Source organism: Lathamus discolor, chromosome 6, assembly GCF_037157495.1.
Source record: "Lathamus discolor isolate bLatDis1 chromosome 6, bLatDis1.hap1, whole genome shotgun sequence".
Lineage (NCBI taxonomy): Eukaryota > Metazoa > Chordata > Aves > Psittaciformes > Psittacidae > Lathamus > Lathamus discolor.
The window spans coordinates 37,078,140-37,102,606 of record NC_088889.1 but is presented as its reverse complement, the minus strand read 5'-3'; the positions used below and the strand labels follow the sequence as shown (position 1 = coordinate 37,102,606).

The 24,467-nt window shown below is 53.7% G+C and overlaps 3 protein-coding genes across 9 annotated transcripts in view; 1 reads left to right on the top strand and 2 right to left on the bottom strand.

Annotated features, from left to right (window-relative positions):
* Nucleotides 1-6,504, top strand: part of TMEM63C (transmembrane protein 63C) — a 38,554-nt gene extending 32,050 nt beyond the window's left edge. For all 3 annotated transcript variants that reach the window (XM_065686016.1, XM_065686015.1, XM_065686014.1), the window contains exons 9-24: nt 332-440; nt 953-1,026; nt 1,131-1,211; nt 1,347-1,467; nt 1,592-1,725; nt 1,963-2,085; nt 2,576-2,729; nt 3,287-3,393; nt 3,493-3,579; nt 3,968-4,033; nt 4,139-4,301; nt 4,521-4,626; nt 4,832-4,999; nt 5,277-5,392; nt 5,563-5,634; nt 5,714-6,504. In XM_065686016.1, the coding sequence (XP_065542088.1) occupies nt 332-440; nt 953-1,026; nt 1,131-1,211; nt 1,347-1,467; nt 1,592-1,725; nt 1,963-2,085; nt 2,576-2,729; nt 3,287-3,393; nt 3,493-3,579; nt 3,968-4,033; nt 4,139-4,301; nt 4,521-4,626; nt 4,832-4,999; nt 5,277-5,392; nt 5,563-5,634; nt 5,714-5,926 (1,894 nt within the window). In that variant the 3' untranslated portion in view covers nt 5,927-6,504. The remainder of the gene's footprint in view (nt 1-331; nt 441-952; nt 1,027-1,130; nt 1,212-1,346; nt 1,468-1,591; nt 1,726-1,962; nt 2,086-2,575; nt 2,730-3,286; nt 3,394-3,492; nt 3,580-3,967; nt 4,034-4,138; nt 4,302-4,520; nt 4,627-4,831; nt 5,000-5,276; nt 5,393-5,562; nt 5,635-5,713) is intronic.
* Nucleotides 6,505-10,518: 4,014 nt separating this feature from the next.
* Nucleotides 10,519-16,135, bottom strand: NGB (neuroglobin). The gene is made up of 5 exons (XM_065685257.1): nt 15,975-16,135; nt 14,533-14,644; nt 12,895-13,014; nt 11,667-11,805; nt 10,519-11,563 (listed from the first exon to the last, which is right to left on the bottom strand). Exons 1-5 carry the CDS (start codon nt 16,079-16,081, stop codon nt 11,499-11,501), a joined length of 543 nt encoding a protein of 180 aa, XP_065541329.1. The 5' UTR covers nt 16,082-16,135; the 3' UTR covers nt 10,519-11,498.
* Nucleotides 16,136-22,008: 5,873 nt separating this feature from the next.
* The window catches only part of POMT2 (protein O-mannosyltransferase 2), a 37,075-nt gene continuing 34,616 nt past the window's right edge, over nt 22,009-24,467 (bottom strand). For 2 of the 5 annotated variants that reach the window (XR_010614000.1, XR_010614003.1), the window contains 2 exons: nt 24,202-24,411; nt 22,009-23,383 (listed from right to left, as the gene is read on the bottom strand). The gene's annotated coding sequence lies outside the window, so the exon portion shown is untranslated. The remainder of the gene's footprint in view (nt 23,384-24,201; nt 24,412-24,467) is intronic. The other 3 variants (XR_010614002.1, XR_010614001.1, XR_010614004.1) reach the window with 3 other exon arrangements.

The window sequence follows — 24,467 nt, the reverse complement described above, 5'->3', positions numbered from 1 at the left end:
CCATGTGAGCAGCATGCTGCTTGCAGTAGCCCCCCCGTCTTTCTGCATCACATATGAGCACAGTTGTGATGGCCAGCATCCTGGCACTGCTGACTGCACCCTGCTGCCAGCAGAAGTGCTCCTAGGGGTGCAGGATGTCCTCAACTCTATAGTATCTCAGCCAACACCCTGACACTGTCCCTCTTGTCCCCAGGGTGAGGGTTCAGCAGCCAGCTCAGGGAGGTCCCACTGGGTGGCTGGGGTGGTCAAACATGAGACTCTGACTGCCAGACTGGTCTGAATGCCACATGCCTGCCACAGTGCTCACTGATCTCTTCTTCCCTTCCTCCAGGGACCGTCTCCTGTGGCTGCACAGCATCTTTGCCCTCATCTATTTCATCCTCACAGTCCTGTGCATGGCCCACCACTCTGTGCATCTTGAATACAGAGAGAATGAGAAGGTGAGCAACCATCCTTCCTCCAGCCCTGCCTCGTTCAGTGCTAAGGGACAACTTTATGCTTTGTGGAAAGGATAGTCCCAGTCGGTAGGGAGAGCTTTAGAAACAGCCGGGGCCAGGGCCTGGGCCTGGGCCAGCAGGCAAAGAGATGTCTGGTTTTCTCCAGCTTCTGGAGAAAACCTGGCCGCCTGGTGGCAGATCTTTTTCCTTCTGCCTTGTCTCTTGAGATTGAAGTTCTGCTGTGTTTGTCTGGGAGGTGGTGGTGTCCAGCAATGTCCCTAGCATCTGGGATGAGCACCGAATCACAGAACATAGAATGGTTAGATTTGGAAAGCACATCAAGGTCATCTAGGTCCAGCCCCCTGAGCACTGAGGAGGTCTGTGCTGACCTCCAGCGTGGAACTTGGTGCCCCAGCTCTCTTCTGCCTTCCCAGTGGCTGGGCGAGCAGGGTAGCAGTGAGATGCCCCACAGATCCCTTACCCACCTGTCCCCTCTGCCCTTTCTCCTTCCCCAGGTCGCCCGGACGCTGATGGTTACCCACATCCCCAAGGAGATCACGGACCCTTCCCTTATCATCAAGCATTTCCAGTGAGTAGTGGTGCACCCTGCTGGGTGGCTGGCAGGCAGGTGGCAAAGGCTGTCCCTGTCCCTGCCCCCTGCCTCTTTGTGCCACTGTGTCTCTGTGCCCACAGTGAGGCTTATCCCAGCTGCACCGTCACCAATGTCCAGTTCTGCTTTGATGTGCGCAAGCTGATGAAGCTGGATGCAGAGAGGTGAGTGCTAGCAGGTTCCCATTGCCTCTGCAGGTGGGGGTACTGCTCCTGCCCACCATGTTGAGGGCTGCAGTCTGCCTCTCTGTCTGTCTGCCACTTCCCAAATGACCCTTTCCCCTGCTGACTTCCCGGTAGGCGCAAGGCAATGAAAGGGCGCCTTTACTTCACCACCAAGGCGCAGAAAGAGGGGAAGATCATGATCAAAACCCACCCGTGTGCCCGCATCTTCTGCTGCCGCTTCTGCGGCTTTGAGCAGGTAGGAGGATGTGGGCAGGGCTGTGGGCAGGCACAGGCAGGCTGCCACCACAGGCAAGGCAGAGCATGCAGCTTGCCCGTGCCCCAGCCCAGCTGGTGCGGCAGAGCCTCGGCTGCTCCCACAGGTGGATGCTGAGCAGTACTATGGGGAGCTGGAGGAGAAGCTCACAGATGAGTTCAATGCTGAGCGCAACCGCATTACGCTCAAGCGGCTTGACATGGCCTTTGTCACCTTCCAGGACGAGCGGATGACGGCTGTGTGAGTACCCCTCGTGCAATGGCATGGGGATGTCCCCCAGCCTGGTGGCCACTGCTGCTGGGGAACTGGGTCACCTTGCCCACTTCCCCAGCCAAAGCCAGGTGGTGGGTCTGTCTCCCGGGTGTCTCTGCCATCTGCAGAGGTGGCTGCTCTTCTGGGGCTGCAGGAAGAGTCTTAGGAGAAGGTTCAGGGGTAGCCCTTTATCTGGGCCTGACCCCTGGCTCCCTCCTCCTGCAGGATTTTGAAGGACTACAGCCACATTCGCTGCCGCAAGCACCCCCAGCAGTCCTCTGTCACCACCGTGGTCAAGTCACATCACTGGGGCATTTGCTATGCCCCTGCACCCAGCGATATCATCTGGTGAACCCCTGTGGTTGGATGGAGGGAGGAAGGGGGGAGAGCAGCCGAGGGGAACTTGTGCATGTACATATAGGGAGCCCACATAGCTGTAGAGAACCTGTGCCCATATCTATAGGGCACTTCCCCAGGGTGGCAGGGGCCAATAGTCCCTCCTGTGATGACAGCAAAAGTCAGCAGGGGTGGCTGGGGTGATCCCCTAGCAGGGGCCAGGGCTTGGTCAGGCAAGGTGTGGGGTGATTGCCAGGCTCTGGTTTCTCCAGCTTCACTTGAAAGCCTCCTGGTGGTACAGATTCCCCATGCAGCCATTCTCTAGCCCTGGGGGCTCTGCAGGTATCAGCACAGCAGCTCAGGATGGGTGAGCTCAGAGCAATGGCTGCCAAGATGACTGGTGCAGGTAGTGGGAGGCAGAGGCTCAGGGAGCTGGGCTGAGATGCCCAGGATGCATGGCTTTTCCTCCACACCATGTCCTAGTCATGCTTTCCTCTCACAGGGAGAATTTATCAGTCCGTGGCACTTCCTGGTGGGTGCGATTCATCCTCCTTAATATCTGCCTCTTCGTCCTTCTCTTCTTCCTCACCACGCCAGCCATCATTGTCAACACTATGGACATGTTCAATGTCACACACCCCGTGGAAAGCCTCAAGGTAGTCCCTGGGGCCCCAGGCCAGCTTTCCCAAAAGGTCTCTATTTCCACACTTGTCCATGATGGGGAGAGGGCATCTATGATGGCCCAAGAAAATGAGCTATCACAGGGATGGGTGCTGATGAGGGGCAAGGAGTGGTCATGCCCCTGCTTGCCATCCATCCTCTTCTTGTGTTTCCAGTGGCAGAGCCCTGGGCATCTGTGCAAATTTGAGCTTTCTTAGTGGTGTCCATTGAGGAGGGCAGGTTGGTGTCCATGTGAGAGGAGAGAGGTGGGAAGAGCTCCAGGAGATGTTAGGAGCTGCCAGCAGCACATCTCCTTCCTGCTCATTGACCTGTGAGCTGCTGGACAGGCACTGGGGCTCAGAGCACGCCCATGGTGCCTTTGGCTGGCCTCAACCTCTTATCTCCTGAAGCAAGTGTCCCTGATCAGAGGGGGGACGCCCCATCCTGCCCCTTGCACGCACCATGCTGTGCCAGGAGGCCTGGACAGCTGTCTCCAACACAGCTGAGCTCTGACAGGCTCCTGAAGGGATATCTGGCACCTCTCCTCCTGCAGAACCCCATCATCACCCAGTTCTTCCCCACACTGCTGCTCTGGGCCTTCTCTGTCTTCTTGCCCTTCCTCGTCTACTACTCGGCATTCTTCGAGTCCCACTGGACAAGGTAACAGGGCTGGCTCCCCAGGGCTGCAGTAGATGCTCCCCACCAGCTGCTCTGCCATGGAGAAATGCAGTGGTTTTGTCTTGCCTCCCCTCTCCGCAGGTCAAGTGAAAATCAGCTCACCATGCACAAGTGCTTCTTCTTCCTGGTGTTCATGGTCATCATCCTGCCCTCGCTGGGGCTGAGCAGGTACAGACCACCCTCTGCACTGCTTTCCCTGCTCCCTGGCATGGACAGGAAGATTCCCCTTCAGAGGAGGAGGGAAGGGGAGCAGCCTGATAGGCTGCCATGGCTGACCCTCTGGTGCTGGTGGAGCCCTGCTTGGGGTCAGCCCTTCAGCAGCCCCTGAAAGGACGAGGTCAGGTGTCTGCATAGCCCCAGCTATGGCAATTCTGACCATCCAGCAGGCAACCACCCATGCTGTGGTGGTCGCGTGTGGCAAAAGGGGCTGTTCTGGCAGTGTAGGGTCCAAGGGGTCTCACCTAGCAAGGGCAGGGCAAAGCACACACCCTCTGGGTGCCCCCATGTCACTCTGCAGCTCCCCATCTCTGAGCTGCTCCTCTTCTTCCCGCTCCAGCCTGGACCTTTTTTTCCGCTGGCTCTTCGACACCCACTTTCTGGACCAGGCTGATGTCAAGTTCCAGTGAGTAGCCAGGAGCTCCCGAACCTCCCAGAGCACCCGACAAACCAGCCCAGCGCGGCTCTCCTGGCCGCCTGCCCGCTCTCACCCTCTGCGCCCCTGGGGCAGGTGCGTTTTCCTCCCAGACAACGGCGCTTTCTTTGTCAACTACGTGGTCACCTCCAGCCTGATCGGGACAGCCATGGAGCTGCTGCGCATCCCAGGCCTCCTTGTCTACACCGCCCGTCTCTGCTTCGCCAAGTCTGAACCCGAGCGGCTCCACATCAAGCGGGTACGTGGCCCTGCTCATCTCTGAGCCTTCACAACCCCAGGCACAGCAGGGATGCGCTAACTGGAAACTCAGGCTGTCTGGGTCCTATGAGGAGACTTGTGGGGACTTCTGGCCTCATAGAGGCTAGCAGGGGAAGGCAATCTTGTTGGCTGGGGTGCAAAGGCAATTGCAGCCTTTGCAGCAGCAGAGGTAGTAATGATGCTGTTGGTTGTGCCCCAGAGCCAAGCCTATCAGTTCCAGTTTGGACTGGAGTATGCCTGGACCTGCTGCATTTTCTCTGTTGTCATGACCTACAGCATCACCTGCCCCATCATTGTCCCCTTTGGTGAGTATGATCCATGGCCCATGGTCCTGCTGCCCCTGGCTGTGCAAACAGCCTGTCTCAGCCACCAGCAGTGGTGTGGGAGCACATGTTTCCCGTATGGTACAGGAAGGCACCCTTGGGCATCATCCCCCGGGCCTGCTTTGCTGTCCCTGCGACCTGCCTGTCCCTATTATCCTCCCCTCAAAGGCCCTCCTCCTCCCACCAGGATTGCTCTACATGCTGCTCAAGCACATGGTTGATCGGTATAACATCTACTATGTGTACATCCCCACCAAGCTGAACCAGCGCCTCCACATCGCCGCCATCAGCCAGGTCGTGGTGGCCCCCATCCTCTGCATGTTCTGGCTGCTCTTCTTCTCCGTCCTGCGCCTTGGTAGGGAAAGACTGGGACTGCCTCTGCCACTGCTGAGGGTCACATCTGATATTTGGGCAAATGAGCCACTGGTGTCACCCCTGAGTTAGGCTTGACATGGAGGGTGGGAAGGGGGAAGATGTGATGGAGACCTGGCAGATGAGGGGAGTGTCAAATAGGGTTCTGGGAAGTGGGTTGAGCGCTTGTAACACCCAAAGCAAGCACCAGTGTGGGGCTCAGCTGGATGTGCAGCAGGTCCTTGGAAGCTCATGTGCTTCCCAGTGTCTCTGTGCTCTAGGTCCTACCCGCCCTGTCACCCTCTTCACCTTTGTGGTCCTCCTCTCCTGCATTGTCTTCTCCTTCTTTGGCCTCTGCCTGAAGAAGCTGCAGCCACGGAAACCCTCCAGCTACCAGGTGAGCACACGCAGCCACCCATCCTGTTCCCTCACCCCACTGCATCCCCTCCTTGCCTCTCTGGGCTGCATTCGCCTTGGGGAGCCTGAGGAGGTGCCTTGTTTCCCCCCTGACTTCATCTGGGGACCCCCAGACCATCATTTTTTCCCTCCTGACCTCCCTCTCCCCAGATGTCAGACCAGTCTGAGGGCGCCTTCAATGATGTGGAGCGGAGCAGTGTTTCCTCCACCCCCAATTCCAATGTGAGTATCCCTCCCCAGCCCCACCACAGTCACACCCTTTGCTCCTTGGGCCCTGACTCCCCACTGCCCCCTGGGGCAGCTCTTCGTGGCCACGGTCCTGCAGGAGCCTGAGCTGAGCCTGACGCCGGCGGCCTCCCCGGCACACCAGTCCTATGGCACCATGGGGAACCACCTGGAGCCAGCAGAGGATGGGGAAGACGAGGCACTGCAGAGCTTCGAGACAGAGCTGGAGACAGTGGAGGGCGAGTACAGGAGTGGCCCCGTGATGGAGAGCCAGACCCGCTACCAGTGAGCATCCCCACTGCCGGGGCGAGGACCAGCCGTACCCAGAGCAGAGAAGAGTGGAAGACGTGCCAGAGGGCAGGAAGGCAGGGGCCTTCCCATCACTGGTGGGGGCCACCTCAGTGATGGGGTGGGGGGAAGACAGGGCTGATGTGAGGGGGAGACCCCATTGTATGGGAGGTGGTGGGAGGCTCTGATGGTCCCTCCAGCTGCCTGGACTGGCTCAGTCCCTGCCCCATGCTCCCCTATCCCCATCTGCCTCTTCCAGCCCATCGTGGAGAAGATGGGGTGCAGTGGTATGGGGAGAGGTTGTTTCTGAGAGGCCATGCTTTTGGGGGCAGGAAGCGGGCCCTGGCCCCTCCATGAGAAGGAAGCAGCCCAGACAGCTGAGATGAATGTGCCTGCTGCCACTCTATTCCGCGGGTCCCCAGTGGCAGGGGACAGCCACCCCTAACCCTTGCTTCACACCCTGCCTACCCGCTGCTCATGGTGGCCACCTGGCTGCCTCCCGTGGTGCCGGCTGTGCAGGCGTCTGGCCACCCCTGCTGCTGCTCCCATGGCTTTGTCCATTAAAGCAGGGACTGCAGAGACCTGTGTGCTTTGGTGTAGGAGGTGAGTGCCCTGGGCTGTTCCCCCACTGGCTCTGCCCCAAGGCAGCATCAAAACACAAGTTGAGCTCTTCCCTGGCCCTCCCACAGCATCCCTTCAGCCTGCTGCACCATGCCTGTGCTCTTGGATCTTTGGGGAGGAACAGGAGGTCAAGGGACGAGCGTGTTTAGTGGCTGTGACTGCAGCTCCTCATCATCCCACTCACCCTGGCAGCATCCCTATTGTGCTCATGCTCTCCCCGGGGCTGGCCATGGGACCCTGTGTGGCTCTGTCCTGTTGCAACAGACATGGGGGGGAGGAAGGGGGCTGGAAGGATGCTGCCGTCTGGGTTCTGGTCCGCTGCATCCTTGCCTTTGCCCATGAGCCACAGCCATGAGATTTCCCCAGCAGCCACACCAGCTCTGCAGTGAGTCCTGCAGTGATCGTTGTAAATGTGCCAGCTTCTGCCCAGGCATCCTGGGGGGTTCCACCTCATCCACAGCAGCTGGGGAGACCCCTGGGGACGAGGGCAGATCCTCGCCCTGCTTGGCCCCTCTCCCACCAGGCTAGCCCACCAGGGTATGCTGGCTCCTCGCTTGGCCCCGCTTTGGCCCTGAGGCTGATTTCCTGCTCCTGATTTTCCTGCTGGCGTCAGAACAATTCTAGCCACTCTCCCAGGACCATGCAGGATGGGAAGGGACGATGGCACAGGTGTGCCAGCACAGGGCTGCTGGCATGGGGAGTGCTGCTGCACAATGGCAGAGACTCAGCTACGGCACTGCTTAGCATTACTGGGGCCGCTGAGAGGAGGGGGGCGTGGTGTGTCAGCCCAGGGGGGGTTAAAGGCAGGCCAGCAGCAAGCTGTGGGTCCCGGTTGGACTCATCTGGGCCCTGGGGCATTTCTGTGGGGCTGGTGGGTCTCAGCTCAGCCAGCTGGCAGCCCCGTGGGCCCCATCCCTCACTCCTGCATGCCAGGGCAGTGGCTATGACAAGGTAGTCACAGAGGGGTTGCCTCAGGGGACCCTGGAGCTCAGCCCCTCCCTCCCAACCCCAAAGAGCACCCTGGGGTCTCATGGCAGGGGCACCTGGGCAGAGAGCCGGGGCTGCCTGCAACGGAGCCGCTGCCCTCGCTGCCTGCTCTGGGAGACGCAGGGTGCTGGTGATTTCTCTCTGCGTGAGAGCAAGTGCCTGTGAGTGGCACTGCACCCTTGGGAGCTCGGGCTGCTGGTCTGACTGCCCTTGGCTGCCCCGCTGCAGGAATGTGCCAGAGGTCTGTACCTTCTTGTGATTTATTGCTATGACCGTGCCTTGAATAAAATGACTTCACCCAGTGGCTTGCCTGGCATTGTCACCCCCCGGGCACCGTGCCCAGTGCCAGTAAGTAGATGGGGACCATCGCCACTGCAGGCTGCAAAAGTACCCTGGACCCTTTCCCCACCTGTGGGCTGCTTTTGAGCTGCCCTGGGGATGTCCTCCAGATGCTTCAGTGTCAGACACCTCTTGTCACCTGCAGGCACCTCGCTGACCTCCATGGTCCCCAAAGATGCAGACCCTAGTGAATGGGCAGAAGCAGCAAGGCCTGGGGAGTACCCTCCTTGTCACCTCGGAAAGGCTGGCTCAGCCCTTGGCACTGTTACAGACATGGGACAGGCATGTGCCTCCCCTCCACAGGCAGGGCTGGCTCAGGACACCACCAGAGAGGTACACAATGCCTGGAGGGAGCTGGCCTGGAACTGCTGTGGAACAACAGCAAGGAGCAGGAGGACCAATCCCATCTAGGGATGGAGCAGATGTTTCCAAAGCTGAACTGCCCACCAGCACATCCTGGGGAAGGGGGTGGATGCAATTTGGGAAACCTTTCTCTAGGTTTTGAGCAGACAGCACCCTTCTCCTCCCTCCCAAAACACGTTCTTTGCACCCAAATCCTTACTTGAATGATTTGCCTCTGGTTTCAGCAGGTCCCTCCAGCCGGCTCCTGCACAGCTTCTCTGTGGTGAGCCCTGCCTGGCCAGCTTGCCCTATGGCGCAGGGCAGGGGGCACGAGAGGGCTCCCCTTCAGGTGAAAAACTGGAAAATTCAAACCCCCACTCCCCTATTCCACACCCCCAAGGAAACACACACACATACACACACACGGGTTAGTCGTTAGTGGTAACAGGGCAGCATGCAGGGCCTTGCTGGTGCCTGAGAGCTGAGGCAGGAGCCCTGCCTGTGAGCAAGGGCTCTAATTGCCCCCTGGCTCGCACCCCTCCCAGCTCAGGGAAGCTCCTCACAGCCTAACAAGGTTGTGTACGCCCCATCATACCCCAGCCCTCGGAAACCTGCTCACCTGAGTACAGCCCGTGCACACAGAAGTCCCTCACAGCCAGGGCACACAATCGCACAGCATCTCCCACTGCATCACCAGCAGCGGGCAGTGCCAGGGGCATTCCACCAGCAGAGCCATGGCAAACCTTACTGCTGGCGCAGGGGGTGCCGCACTGCCTGTCTCTGCAACGCTGGGGTTGGGCTCCCAACACTCACCCTGAGGGTGGCAGTTGTGCTCCAGGCCAGGAAGAGCTGGAACACCGATTTTAGCAATGAACCACAGGAAGGATTTCTATTCTCTCCGATCTCTGCTGTTCTCCTTGCCCTTCCCAGGCAGTTGCACATTTCCCTGCAGAAAGCCCCATCCTAAACGTTGCCCATGGCAGAGCAGCACAGTTTTCCCAGGAAGCTTACTGTCCTCTCCTGTGTCGGGGCTGGGGTTTCCAGGAGATGCTATTTCAGACCTGATCTGGCTTCTCTGCTCTAGGGACTATCCTTCTTCACTACCAAGTGCCCGACCCTCCCAGAGCTGGAAACCCACCGTGTCAAAGCTAGAACATGCCCTCGGAATGGGGAGACAGGACATCCTGCATCCCCACCATGGTCCCTCAGGCAGTCCAGCTGGCAGGGTGGGTGCTGCATGAAGCCAGTCAAGGCTTCCCTGCGAGGCCGTGCCCCGTTGCTGTGGTTACCTGCAGCAGCGGGTGACCAGCAGCAGGCGAGCCTATGCTGTCTCAAAGACCAACCAGCAGCTGAACAGCAGAAAAAAGATTTTTGGGCTGGTTGCTGAATACTCTAATTCCATTAGAGGTCATGAAATTTGAAGGGTAATGAGCAATCAGCAGCACGATGCTTTTGCTAGCCCCTCCACTGCTCACCCACTCAGAGTGCACAAAATCTCCCAACAGTCATATGGTGCTGGGTGCCTTCTCATGTCAATTGAGCTGGGCTACACAAACACTCCCAATGACAAATATCTCCAAAGCTAGAGTCAACAAGAAAGCAGTAAACCCCTCTCTGTCATCCTTGGGTTTTTTTGCTTGCTTGGGCCCTTTAAGTTAAAATAAACATAGGGCAGCAAAAAGGGCCAAGATTCACTGTTCTTCTTTATTAAACAGTACAGCTGGGTATCGGAGGCACACAGACTAGTTCAATTCTCTTGGGAGTTACACGAGATGTGGTACGGAAGAGGAGAAGTCAAGGAGCTGGGAAAGCTAGAGGGAGCAGGGATGGTTTGGGCAGTAACATCACACCCACCCATCACACAGCTGCCTACCTATCACACAGAGCCAGAAGGTTCTCCCCCATGACGCTGAAGGCTGTTGCCCCAGTACAGGGTTACACAGAGAATGCCCCTATTCCCAAACCCTCCTGCCCCATATCATTCTGTCACACCTAGTGCCTCCCCCCAGCCCCTGCTCTTCTGGAGGATGTTGAACATAGGAGGAACAAATCTCTAGAACAGAACCACCTCAGCCCCCAGTGCCCTCCTGCCCTGAAGTAGCAGCAAAAATGGCACTACCTGAATAGTAACTGAACACTTTCTCAATGTCCTCACCCTGGGACAAGTAATGGCTGGAAACATGGTTCTACCTGTCCCTCAGCTCCTTCCCCACAAACTCTTCTTCAAAGTGCTCAAGTTCAGCTCCAACCCCCCCCCCCCCCCCCCCCCAAGACCTCAGGTGCTGCCTTTCAGCTATTCCCTGTGATTTCTTCTGGCAGATGCTGTCTTTTCACTTCCATCCTGCTGCACACACCTAATTGGGTGCCTCCCTTTGCTCTGAATCGGCTGTGTCTGAAGTATGGCTGGTAGGGTTTACTAAAGGGCAAGGAGCTCTGCAGATGGGCATTGTGTGCAGCTGGGAAGTGCTCCAGGTCCTGACAGCATCAATAGAGAAATTCCAGCTATGCTTCCTCTGGCTAAGAGCCAGGAATGATTTCTGGAAGCTGTTGCCATGACGTGATTGCAACCTTCGTTTTTATTTTAAGACATCTTTTCCTTGTATTTACTTTACTCTCCTGAACACAAAGCAATAAAGAGCCACCACTGCTGCTGCATTTCAGCTGGCTCGGAGGTGAAACCAACCAGCCAAACCAACACAAAGCCTTTCAGCTGGCAGCCCAGACCTGCTAAAAGCAGCCTCACCTTGGGATTAACGTGACTCTGCTGCCCAAAGCATCCCTGGGAAATACACTGAGTTATGGCCAACTTGACACAAGGAAAAGCCACGGATCTCATCCAGGGGAGAGGCAAAACAAGAGATGATTAACTATCTGGTAGTGATGTGTTACTGAAAGGAAAGGGAGAAAAAGTCCCCACATGGTTTGGAGAGGACAGCCGTATGGCAGGGCCAGCTCCCACCTCTGCTGCCTCTGCCCCTGCAGGGAGCCAAAGCCACCATTGCCACAGTTGAATGGGGCACAGCAGCGCAGGAGGAGTGAACAGTCTTGAGCAAATAGGATCTTGGGCAAATAAGCCTGAGAGGCCTATGCTAGCTGTCATCTAACTAGGGTGGGCAGCAAGCGGAGGGAAGATGAGCCAGCTAAAAACCAGAGTAGGTACAGGGGTGCTCCAGCTAGCCTGAAGGAACCTGGGGCAGGGCAGCATACCTGTACTGTGGCACTCCTAGGCTTCACTGCTGAGACGTACCCTGCCAGCCCTTAGCAAAGGCAGAGATGTGATTGTGTCAAAGCAAGGTGGAATCACTGGGAGAGCCCCAAACCATGCATGACTGGAGAAGATGGCACTGGGCTGGTGCACAGAGAAAGAGGTGGAGAGAGGCAAAGAGCATGGTGTGAGTGCTCCCCCTGCCCAGGACTGCCCAGGATGGGGATGCCCAGCAGGATCTAGTCACCTTCTGGGAGGGTGTCCCAGCCACGCTGCATGGCTTTCACCACAGCACCGTAGAGTTTGCTCCAGGCCTCCTGCACATCTGGGCTGAAGGCAGTGCCAAGGCATTTCTCCAGCATGTACAGCAAGGACTCGCCAACAGTCTGCAAAACAAACAGGGAAGTGTCAAGCTCAGCACCAGCGGACAATGCACAGCCCCTTCTCTCACTTCACCACCTTCTTGGGCTTCTCCCACTGCGGGGCAGCTGCTCCTCCTCCTCCAACAGTGGGGCCAGGCCACACCACCCCCTTCTACTACCCTGTGCTGGCCCTCTCCCCACACCCTGGGTGAGCAGGGCTGCAGGCAGGGATCAAGGGCTGACCACGCTTGTAACACCAGTCCATTGTACACGTCCATTGTCCCTAGATGCAGGTAGCCAGACCAATGCCCCGGCATAGCAGCGATCAGCAGAGCTGAGCAATACCCTGATGCCAGACGAGTTGGTCAGACCCCAGACTGGATGCTCAAGGCCTGCCTCACCACCTCTTAGGCTGCTCCACAGGGAGTTGCGAGCAGCTCCATCCAAGAGCACTGGCACTCTGAGCGCAGGACTGGTGGGAGTCATCACCTCAAGCAAAGGGGCCCCTGCTGCCTCTGAAGAGGGCCAAAGCTAGCAGTATCAGGAGGGAGCCATGGACTAGTTACAAACCTTTCCTTCAACCTGCCCTTTTCTGCTGGGTTATCCAGCACTTCTGTCCATGCTTGACGGCAGGAGAGGAGTAAGCAAGGGCGTAACATGGGGGCTGATCCTGTCTTACTGCCACAGAGAGAACAGGGGCTGAGGTGCAGGAACCCCACTCCAGCACAGACACAGAGGGCCTTGGATGCTCCTTTTCCCAGGTGCAGTGAGGTTTGCCTAGAGCATGTGATATAGAGATGCAGGACCCAGGGCAAAGAGTGATCCTGCAGTCCCCCAGATCATGGTCCTCTTCAAGCAGGGTGAATGCCTTGCTCCCATTTGTCCATTATCCCTGAGCTTACTCAGGAGGGCAGAAAACAAGCATAGCTAAAGGGTTTCCCTGATAGTCAACATCACTCGGCAGGTATCAGCAGCCTGGGGACTTCCCTGAGCCACCAGCTTTTGCTCCAACCAGCTAAATACATGCAGTGGGTGCAGAGGGATGGGGATAGCTGAGGGCTGCAGGCAGGGCTGCACACACGCAGCCATAGTGGGTAAGAGAGGACGCCTCACCGAGAAAGACTCGACCTTCACGCCGACTGCCTGGTGCTTCTTGCCGAGGTTGCAGAGGTACTCTTCCAGGCAGGACAAGTTCTCCAGGTGGCTCACAGCAGCGTCGATCACCAGCATCACCTGCAGGAGCACAGAGGCAAAACATCAACAGTGTTAAGGCGTTAACAGCAAGTTTCTGCTGCCCCCCCACCCCGAGGAACAGAGTCTGACCCCTCTACTTCACCCTTCTCAGCATGATCACCTCCCAGGCCAGAAGATGCCCTCTGAGCTTTCCTTTGCTCTACTGCAATCCATGTGTCACACCAGTGAGACATGCTGGCAGCAGCACACACCACATCCTGCCAAAGGACACTGCCACAGGTGTCACAGCAAGCAGCACTGCTGGCCTCCCTGTCCTAGAGGGGGTAAACAGCCCTACAGCAGAGCAGTTATGGGCTAAAAGCTAATGCAGATGCAGTCATTACAGCTCTTAGGACCTCGAGACAGCTGCAGGGGAGCCCTGGAAGCTGCCAGGACTAGAATTTCCAACTAGATGTTGCCAAGATGGTGCAATTGTGAATAAGGTAACTCCAATTCTAAGATCAGTCCAGGTATTTTGAGGAGATGGGGTTGATAGTTCAGCCAAAAGACATGGTCTGGTAAAGCATGTGCCACAGTCATTTCCCAGAAGCATAAAGAGTCAAATAGAAACAGGAAAGAGAAGGGTTAATGAGGGATGAAGGGAACAGACACACTGAATTAGAAAAAGAGATTAAAGCCAGGCATGGCTGTCTTGGCAAAGCCAAGAGATGACAGAATTGACTCTACAATCTCAACTGGGAAATTATCTCCAACAAGAGCAAAGAGCTATTTCAGCTCAAAACAATAAAAACAGACTTAACTTCGCCAGTACACAGAGACTGGAAAATAACAAAAGGCTTGCAGCTATCAGAGGTGTGTAGTCCTGAAACAGCCTCTTATAAGGAATAGACAGGCAAGAGAGGCACCAAACTGGTTTAGAGATGGAGTTTTAAAGGCAGCTTATAAAGCCTTCCGAAAGCAAAGGCTGTGGCTGCTCTTCAGGGCTCAGCAGAGGGTCTCTGCTGCACGGGGTGTGATTCTGCCCATGCATGAGCTCCTCCATGCACCATCAGCATTGCTCCTCTCCCAGCAGCTGTCCAAGAGATGCTGTGGGTCTTCCGGCTCTGCAGCCACACTGACGGCCTCTTCATACCAGTGGGTTCCATGGAAGCTGGGCCCACTGCCCAGCTCTGCGCCACCTCCTGCTCAGCATGCGGCTAAGCAGAGGCTTCAGTCCTTGTCTGGACAGACGTGAGCTCACTGGGGAACTTCTGTGGTAGAAGAAGGGGGCTTCCAACTTTCACAAGAGGCAATCCACTCTCAGATGAGGTCACGGAAATCAGCATGGTGCTTCTTACTCACCACAACCCACATCCTCATACCATCCCCACTGTGGTAGGGTGCTTTGGCATGGCAATTATACCTTCTGCGAGCATGAGTAAGCCCCTGCAGTTACCATCTCAGGAGGAGACTTTCCATGCGTTCCCCAGTCAGACACACCACAGTCCCAAACCATTGCCTAAGGGCTGCCTCTTCCAAGAAGCCTGCACTCTAGCTGTGCCACAGCTCCTCTCTCACCTTCCTGATGTGATCCAGGAACTCAGGGGCAGAGAGGCACTCCTGAGGGCTGGCAAACTGCTTGCAGTTGTACTGGAAAAGGGGCAACAGGTCAGGGTCCAAGTCAAACAACCTGCAACAGCAAGAGAGAATCCCCCATTGCCTCACTTCTTCAGCTTTAGTTAGAGTTGCGCTCACACCAGGAACAACCCTATCAGAAGCACACCCGCAGCCCCCCTCTGCCTCCCTTCCCACCTACCGGTCACTCTCCACCTGAAAAGGACACAGAAGTTCTGAAGTCTTAGTTTGGAGCGATCCAGGTTACTTAGAGCCAAAAAAGTCTCTATTTCCCCAGCCCACCGTCCCAGTTCTCAGATTATGTGTTTATGGCACCTGAGGAACAGTCCCAGCTCACTGGAGCTCCTCCCAGCCTGGCCCTTACCCCCAAAGTTTTGTTTGTTGTCCCAACAACTCCCATTCCTACTTTATGACCCCCTTGAGGCCCAAAGGTCCCAATCTGCGAGGACCTGCAAGCTCCATCAGCCAGATTTCCCACTTGAGCAAGGGGGTGCATGTACAAACTCAGCTAACACCCTCACCAGCTCCCTATTTTTCCCCCTCATCTTCCCTGCCAGTGTATACCAGGCAGATATGGGTCTAGGAGCAGCCACCCAAGCAGATGTAACAGGGTGATGCTTTCCATGGAGTCCAAAGGGAATTCAGGCAGGACAGTCTCTCTTCTCCCCATCCTGCACATTAAACTACTGCACCCCCTTCCCCCCCACTGAAACTCCCAAGAAGTACTGTCTCTGCTCACAGCCCTGCTCTGTCAGGTTTGGCTCCCGCCTGCTACACGTCCTCCTCCAGCAGCTGGTCCTCAGCTCTCTTTTTAAATGGCTTTTCATAGATTTTTCCTTTCCATCTTCCCATAACCGAGACACTAAGCTACTTAGGGGAGGCAAGGAGCTGGGTTTCAGCCATTCCCGGGCACACCATTTCCTCTGCCCCGAGGCTGACTCCCTCCCAGCGGGCAGGCCAGTGCCTGGGCAGTATCGGGGCAGTGGGGGGTCCCTTCCACACGCTCCCCGGGGCTGGGCGCACAGGCAGCTCTCCAGGCAGCAGAAGTGACAACGCGGGCTGCCAGTGGGCAGAAACGCACAAAACCTGTCCCCTGCCCCTCTCCCTCCATTTCTCCGGAACAAAGTTGGCTCCGCGGACGGTGGGAACAGGACGGTGCCCCCCGCCGCTGCCCCACAGCAGCCGCGGCTTCGCGGTGAGGGGCTTCATCCCCGCGCCGCTCCCCACGGACCACGGAGCGGGCGGGTAAGGCAGCCCTGCAGCCATCGCCGAGAAGCGTTCCTCGCCGAGAAGCGGAGCCAGTTCACCCTCCCCTTGCTCCCTGGTGGGTCCGGGGGACTGCCAGTGCCGGGGCGCCGGTGGCCGCATCCCCTCCCGGCGCTCACCTGGTGAAGAGGACGAGGCCGTGCTGCTCGGGGCTGCCGCTCACACGCTGCCAGCTCTCCCGGATCAGCGCTCGCTGCCTGCCAGACAGCGGCATCCCGCTCTCCATGGCAGGGGCGGGGGGACCTGCCCCTCGCTGCCCGAGGCGAGGCGCTGGCACCGGCACCGCTGGCACCGGCAGCCGCCCGCCCCTCGCAGCCCCGGGCGGGCCCCGCCGTGCTCACCTGGGGGTCCCGCATCCGCGCTCCGCCCGCCGCCCCTGCCCTGCCCCGGGCGCGCTGCCGACAGCGCAGCTTCCCGGTGCCCCTCTCTTCCCCCCGCGGCTTCCCCGGCCACCTCGTCGGCAAGGAAGAGCTCACTTTACATTTCCCACTCAGGGGAAGGAAGGAAGGGGAAGGAAGGGAAGGAAAAAGGAAAATTACAATCCCCAACCCGCCCCGGGCTCGCAGCTGAGGAGCAGAAAGTTCAGCTCGTTCGTGGTTGACATTTTCTGATCAGCCCGGTTTTACACGAAGAGCAACAGCGCAGTGCTAGCGAGGGGACTACTGGGACCCGGCTGCTTTCGTTCGCCGTTCAGAACAGCTCCAAGTGTAACTTTGTGGTGGAGGTCCTCGGTGATGCTCCAGCACTACAGCAACCTCTTGCTTTTGGCCACTTCCACCTCAGGACGCCCCACAGCCACCTGCTATCTCCACAGACAGATGCAGTCTAGACACTGCAAGATATATGTTTAAGGCAAATTAAACCAGCTGAAGCAAGCGAAGATGTTAACAATAAAACAGAAGACATGTCAGACATGTTCAGGACACCCAGCTTCTCTCTATTGTTCAGAGAAAAGGAAACACTGCTTTTAGTTGAGCCCTGGGATTTGGGCAGCATGGGCAGCAAAAGTGAGAATGGGCAAGCAAGGTCTTAAGCAGCACAACAGAAGCCAGGAAAGCCAGAGCAGCCATGCGCATTGAGGTTTCAAAAGGATGTGAGCAACACAAAAGCACAAATATTATGAACCCATCACAGTCTGCTCTGAAGTAACAATTGCACTGATCTTATTACAAGTTCTGGTTCTATAAATCACACTTCTTTCTTGTAATCAGGAGAGAAGACAGCAGCCTCTGACCCAACCCAGCAGCACACAGGCTCCGTGTAAGTAGAATGGAGGCTCTTCTCCTTGGAGTACTGAAAATAACCTCTGAGAGCAGGCAAGTTCAAAGGCACAAGGCTACATCCTCAGCCCCAGCCCCAGCTTGTCTCCCAGGGGCCCTTCTCCTGAAGAGCCAGAGTGACAGCGCTGACTGCAGTGACAGCAGGAAGCCACGGGAGACATCTCTGCAAGTGCCAGAATTAATTACCTGTTTTCTTGGGCTTTGGAGGCCTCTCCTTCTCAGTGCAGACCAGACAAGACGCTGTACAGGAAAAGCTCTGTGTACATTGCAAGCTGAAAAACCGTGTCCCAGAGCTGGGCTCTTGAGAAGTCCAAACTCACAAAGGAATTGAACTGTCAGATGGGACTAAGGAGTCCCACATATACTCGCAGATCTCTGGCTACTGAGCCAGAAAACCAAATTATGTTCCAGGGATACTGTGTCTTGAATGTCACTGTGAGAAAAGACTTAATTAATGGCAAAGGTCCTAGGTCCTGGAGAGATGCAAATGGCTTCTGTAAAATCATGGCTCCTGTTAAAAACACAGCATTTTAGCTTTCATGACAGCTAAGAAGAAAAGCCTGAAAAGCGTGATCTCTACATGTCTGTCTTCTTAGAGAACAGAGGATAAATAGAAAGCATTTGATAATAAAGAACAGGCACAAGCTGCAGGGTCATTTCATGGCTGGGGGGTCAGAACAGGCAACCTGCCGGCCCACAGTGCTTCCTGCTGCGGCCATCATCTTCTGGTCCACAAGAAGCTCCGACTAAACCCAGCATTTTAGCTGTGTGTTTGCAAAGGAGACATTCACACTGGGAACTGATGATGTATCAGTGTGCTGATAACTGCTGAAGCTGCGAGGAGCCTGAAGGAGCAGTGGGAAATTGAAGGTTAATCTGATCGGAGTGGCAAACACAGCAAAGAGAATGAAGTGTCATCCTACATGCATCTGCACAAGCTGCTCTGACATTGTCATCACAGCCACACAGATGTGAAGCTTCACCAGAGCCCATCTGGACAATTCAGCCTGGCCCTGCCCGCAAGGAGGGGGAGCAGGCAGGCAGGCAGGCAGCACTGTGCTGTCAGGGTGCTGGGAACGAGAGTGGAGAGTCTCCCCTAGACCACAGGATACCAAGGAGCAGAGTTGAAGCACAGATGTGAGATCAGAGCAGCGACCAAGGCTGAGTGTTTGCCTAGCAACATTTTGAATACATACAGAGGCGGCTGATAGAGGAGCAAAAGAAGCACTCCAAAAGCAAGTTGTAAATAAGAGTGATCAGCTTCTAAAGCTTAGCTGAGATGCACGACACCTTTCCTTGGGCCCGTGCAGGTACCTTACCAGCTATCATATCCCAGGGAAACAACACTATACAGGTTCAGCTAATGGCAAGGGTATCTCAGACAGTTAACAGTGAAGCCATGATGGCATGGAAAAATAGTGGCTCTTGTCCAAAGTCTTCCCCCTTGCACCTTCCCTCTGTGCTGCAGATGGTGGCTGCATGCTGAGCTCCTGCAGACAAGGCACAAATGTCAGAACAGAACAGACATAATGGCTGCAATGAGGGTGATGCGTGTGATGTGTCACCTTCTTCTGTGGAACATACGGGTGCCCCAGGTGATGAAAGCGGCAGTGGGCAGGCCATACCCCTGCCTACCTGATGGTACCCAAACCCCATGTTGGTATGACACTTAGCAGTCTAAGAGCCAAAGAGACTTAATTCCTTCCCCACCCCTAGCAACAGCTCCTTCTGGTCAGGGTATGGGTACATTCAGAAGCAGTTTCCCCACCTTCCCCGCCCCTCTGAACAGTGAATCCACTCCTTTGCTGCCTTCTAGCACTGGTACATGCACTCTCCCTTAACTAAACCAGCATTTTTCCCCCTGTGACAGCATAGATCTTCCAGCACAGGACAAGGGAGCTGTAAGGAGGGACTTGAGGTGGGAGACAGGGAGAACTCAGGGGTAAGAAACATCTGAGCCACCATTCCTTTCACATGACTTAAGAGAGTGAGGGCCCAGGAGACATGATGCTCTTCCCTGCCTGCAAAGCAGCTTCTCCCTTGCAGCTACCTGGCTGTCAGATGAGTTTCTCCTGCTGCCACAGCACCGAGGTGCTGACAGCACGAGTGAAGTCCAGAGAGGATTTAAGGTACAAGGAAAAACAAACAAGCAAACCTCCCCTGTTGAAGTGTTTTGTGCTCCTTCAAGTGTGAGGAAGCCCCAGGATGCAGCAAGAGATTGAGCACTGCAAATGTTTCCATGGCGTGAGGGTTTCCTGGGATGGTCCCCAGCTCCCTTGGCTCTATCTCTGTAGCCTGGCAGCTCAGCTCTTTTGTGAGATGTTTTGGATTTCTACAAGACTGTCCCTGGAGCTCTCATGAGTGAAGAACCACAAGGGCAACAGCAGAGGCTGCTCCAAAATCATCTGTAGGCCACTTGGGGAAAGGGGAGGCAGATTCCTGGAGAAACTCACTGACCTGCAAAGAAGACAATAAAGCTCTGCTGTGCTTCGAAAGAACACAGATTTATGATGTTTTTAATTTGAAGTGGGTGTCACTGTAACCTACAGCCCCTTCAAGTTACATTACCAACACTCATAACTCCCCTTGCCAAGTGCCAGCTTTACTTATTCAGTGCCTTAGTTTACCCACAGGAAAAGAAACTTGCCCCATCTCATAAAACAGTGTGACAGAATTGAGAATAAGCTCACAAAAGCCAGCCCCCAATCCTGTGCTCAGGGTTCAGGATGCTTGGGGAATGACTCTTCCTCCCCAAGGACACGCCACCAGCCTGGCCCAGACTTTGTTTTGCATGTGCTACTGTGGCACTGTCAGGATTTGTCCCAGCTGCTGCACCAATAAATCCAAATCCCCTCTGGACTCCTAATTTCCAATTCTACATCTGTGAGTCTTCATGAATAATGCCGCTCTGATCTAGCTGCTGCAGGCTCCCTGCTCACCTTGGGTACAGACTCCTGGCCTTGGCTAATCCCTTTTCTTTCCTCTTGCCACCATCTCAAAACCACAGACCACAACGGCTCTTTTCCCCAAACACCCATCCCCATCCTCAGGTGGGAGCAGAAGTTGTTCCCAGCTGTCTTCTCAAGCTACCACCTCAGGCCATGGTGCACGCAGCACAGCTCAGTAGCAAAGCGAATCGCAAAACACAGTTGCATAACAAGAAGCAAAAGAGATGCATGAGGGAATAATCTGCTCATAAAATGATGAAGGCAACAATCGCAGAGCTCACTGGCAGCCACCATGCCTGTGGTGAGAGCAGGACAGCATTACTGAGCTTGAGGATTTGGGCTAAGGGGAGGGGGATAGGCAGAGGTAGGAGGAACAGTGAAGACACAGCTTTTGACTTTAATTTGCTACTTGATATTTCCTAGGTTCTTCTTGAATCTCCCAGGGGCGGCTGGGGCAAGTTCATACAGGCAGGTGCAAACACCCCAAGGCTGACAGGTCATGAAGTGGGGAGAGAAGCCAAAGGGGACCACTCAGAGAGCTGCTAGCCTGAGTATTGTTGGCTTATGAGACTGTTGGACCAGGTCTGGCATTTGCAGATGCTCAGAACTTACCTCGGTTGTTATTCACCTTGTGATCTTTAGCACAGTGATGATCCAGCAGTTGCTACTCCCACCAGGCTGATCTTTCAAGAAGAAACCTCTGCCTTTTGTAAGTCACTCTACCAAAGTGAGTTTAAAAAGTCTATCTACCACGTCAGGCCTGACACACTAGCTGAATTTGATAGTAAGACACCACTGTCTGTGTGCAAACTCCAAGCTGGTGGGATACCAGCAGCTGTAGTCCCAAAGCTCTCCAGCCTCATTAGCTGAACACGGTGCTCTAGCTAATAAGCCTGGCAACTTGGCAAGCAGTGTGTTACCAGAGTTATCTGGCTTTTGTCCTACCTAGGCATGGTGCACATGGGCTTGGATCTTCCTCCAATTGTCCTCATACTTCTAGACCGGATCATTCCTTCAGCTGCTGGAACATTTAGATGCTTTACTCTCTCTGGAGCCTCCTCTGTAGTTTCCAGTGTGGAGTTATCTTGTTTCAGAAGTGGTGCTGGTGTTCATCTCTGAAGTGATCATTGATTGTCTTCTCTCTGATCTCACCTCTGCCTGGTCTTTCCTCCGTCTTGCTATTTGAGTTGACACTATTGACCAGGGCATCACCTACAATATTTTGACCTACAGTGACTGTCTTTGAGAATAAGATCTTTGACATGATTTATTAAAACAAAGATTTTGCATTTAATTGCACCCATCCCTTCCTGGCAGGACAATGCTTTGCACACAGCCATCTGCTCTTAAATCAGACCTGTCGTGGTTTAAACCCAACCACAAACCTCATTCACTCCCCCCCCCCCTTCTTGCCCTCCCCCTGCTCCTAATCGTGGTTTAAACCACGACAAGACCCCATGTGTTATTGCTTCTGTATGCGAGATCCTTTCCTGCTTGAGGTCTTCTCCTCACCTATCTGAGCCATTGCAGCTTTGGGGCTCTGTCAAAAATAATTCTCCAAATCAGTGAGAAATTTTGCTTTTGCAAGCCCCAGAGTCAAAAATGCCAAAGCTTTGAAATGATGTACTTATGCTGCGTTATGAAGCACTTTCCAATCCATTAGTAACTACATATGATGTTAAACAGCAACTGTTAGCAAGGAAGACTTAAAATCAGCAAGCACAGGACACCCATGAGCCCTGCAAGAGCTGCTTGAGGGTACCTCCAACATACTTACTGTTTGGGTTTTTTTAATAATGCTTGAAACAAAGAAATTTTAGCAGACTTAGCATAAAATGTGGCAATACTCAAAAGAGCCAACTAGGATGACCTAGTAAGGAAGAAACTCACCAGCCTGAAAAAAAAAACCAGCACAGAGAAAACAATGAAGAACACAGCAGGGAGTTTATTATAAAAGCATTCGAAGAAGGGTGTACGACTTTTCAGAGTTCAGCTTTTCAGAGATCCATCAGTTTATGCTTTTCCATCTCTGCCAAGTAGTGGTCTAATTCTTGATCCATCTGCTGCTACCTGTGTCCTAACAGTTTTTCATTAACTTTGATATCCCTCATTATGTCTTCATTTTGTAAGGCAGCCTTTTTGCTTCCCCGCTCTGCATGACTTTCACAGCAGCCTTTAGTAATTTGAGTTCTCACATTCTGGATGCTTTTCTCTTGTATTTTAAGTCAGTCAATAACTTGCTGCCCAGCTTCTCATGTTCGGCTTGTTTGGCTTTTCCTGGCCCTGATTTGCACTGGGACAGTTGGTACTTGTGCTCTTGTTGATCTCTATTTAAGTATCACTCTTCAGACTTGCTTCCAATGGTACTTTGCCTGGAAGTTATCAAATTGCTTAAATTCATTTTCCTCAGCTGCACTGCCTTTGTTTACTTGGTTGTTCTGAGTCCACAAATCTGCAATAAAAATGTGCCATCTCATGCATATTCACATTTTCATCTGAAACAATCCTCCCTACTTCTCAGCTAGTTTAGTTCTCCACCTTGTAACCAAATAGTTGTTGTTTCTAAACCATTCCAAGGGATCAACACACTGTCAGGGTTGGACTCAGCTGACTCAACACTGATGCCTTCATATGGGCAAGTAACCTAAACTCCCTTCTGGTCAGTGGAGAAATCCAGGTAGTTCAGAGAATACATGGTGAAGAAAAAGGTCAGATGAATGAAGCCTGAAAGCTACCTTTTGTCAGCTGAGAGGATGTCAGCTGCAAGACAGTATGATGACTAGTTTTGGATGAAATCTGGAGATAATGACTGCAAGAATGGTAAATAGGGAAAAGCAATTTACAGCAATCAACACTTGGTAGACTATGCCTATTCAGATAAAACACAAACTTTCTATTGCCAGAGCATGTATCACATGGGACACAGCTACAGTTAGAGATGGTGTATTAGAAAACAACTCCAAAGTGTATGGCAACCACAATCCTTGGATCTAAACCAGGAAGCAGCAGTTGGAGCAATGAAGATCTATTTCAGCATATGGAATTGGGGAGACTAATGTTGGAGGACAGTGGGAAACCATATGGGTAAACTGAACAGAATGAGAAAAGAGCCACAGGAGATGGAGGGCTAGAGAAAGCAACTTACATAGAAAGTTTCTATTTGGTTAGTAGAAAGAAGATAAAGTAGCAGCTTGAAGACAGAGCACAAAATTTATATTAAAATACCAGGTCACAAAAAAGCCTCATTCTTGTTGAGGAACATGTAGCAGGATGATGGCTGGAATTCAGAAGCCTAGAAACCTGGCAGGTTCAAAACAAATGCAAATGGAATCAGTCACCACCCACATGAGATCACTTACCTGCAGAAAGAAGCCATTCTTCTTCTAGAGGGCCCTGAAAAGCTTTACTTCAGATACTATCACCATTTCTGAACAATACTTCATTTTATTTATGGTTGTCTCCCTACACTCTAGCACAGCTCCTGCATCAGCACTCCTTCCTTCCAGAAAGGCAGCCCTGAGCAGGCAAGATCCAAAGGCTAACTTGCGCTTTCTGAAGCAATACGAGATGCTAATAGACTTATCAGTAACTATCTATTGGCCTATTGTATCATCTAGTGCAGGCCATAGTCCAATTTCTAGCTGTCCTGGCTTTAGTTTAGCAGCCTTTGGAATATGTTTAAACAGACTGGCTGGCTCTCCTCCTCTGCTGATCTGGACCTCAATGTGTAGCCCCAAATAAAAAGGGCTGTATTTTTGTTTTCCCTATCTAGTTTCAGCCTAAGGATGGCAATCCCTTGTTACACTGTACTCAAACATATATGCTGCCCTGTCACTACAGCTGGCATACAGCAGGTTTTGATTTACAGTATTTGGCTTTATTAAATACTCTTACATTCAGTTCTGAGCAAGGGCCTCATCTATACAACATTGTGCATCAGTCTGATGTTATGGACACTACACACTCAACGAAAAATGCTGGGCTCCTGAATAGAGTGCTTGATCTGTCAGATGAAGTGCTCATAGGTAACCTACCAGAAGCTTGATGAATACACCCATTAAACCGAGCACATTATACCTAATTACTATTTAACTCATCTTTAACATGGAAAAACAAACCTTCTTCAGCACAGTGCCTTATTCTCACACAAATGTACCAGTTTCACTTCCTGCTGCACTTATCAGCGTATCACTTCAACTGCATTAAAACGTGACCTCCTAGAATTGAAGTCCAGCAACATTTGTCTGCTAAAAGCTGATGGAGATCACCGCTGTCCTTGATCAAACTCTCTAATGCGTCTGTTTAAAGTTCATGTTGTTACTTCAAACCTATAAGTGAGGGAAAGAGAAAAGGGGGAAAAAAGCACCCCAAGATACAGACACAA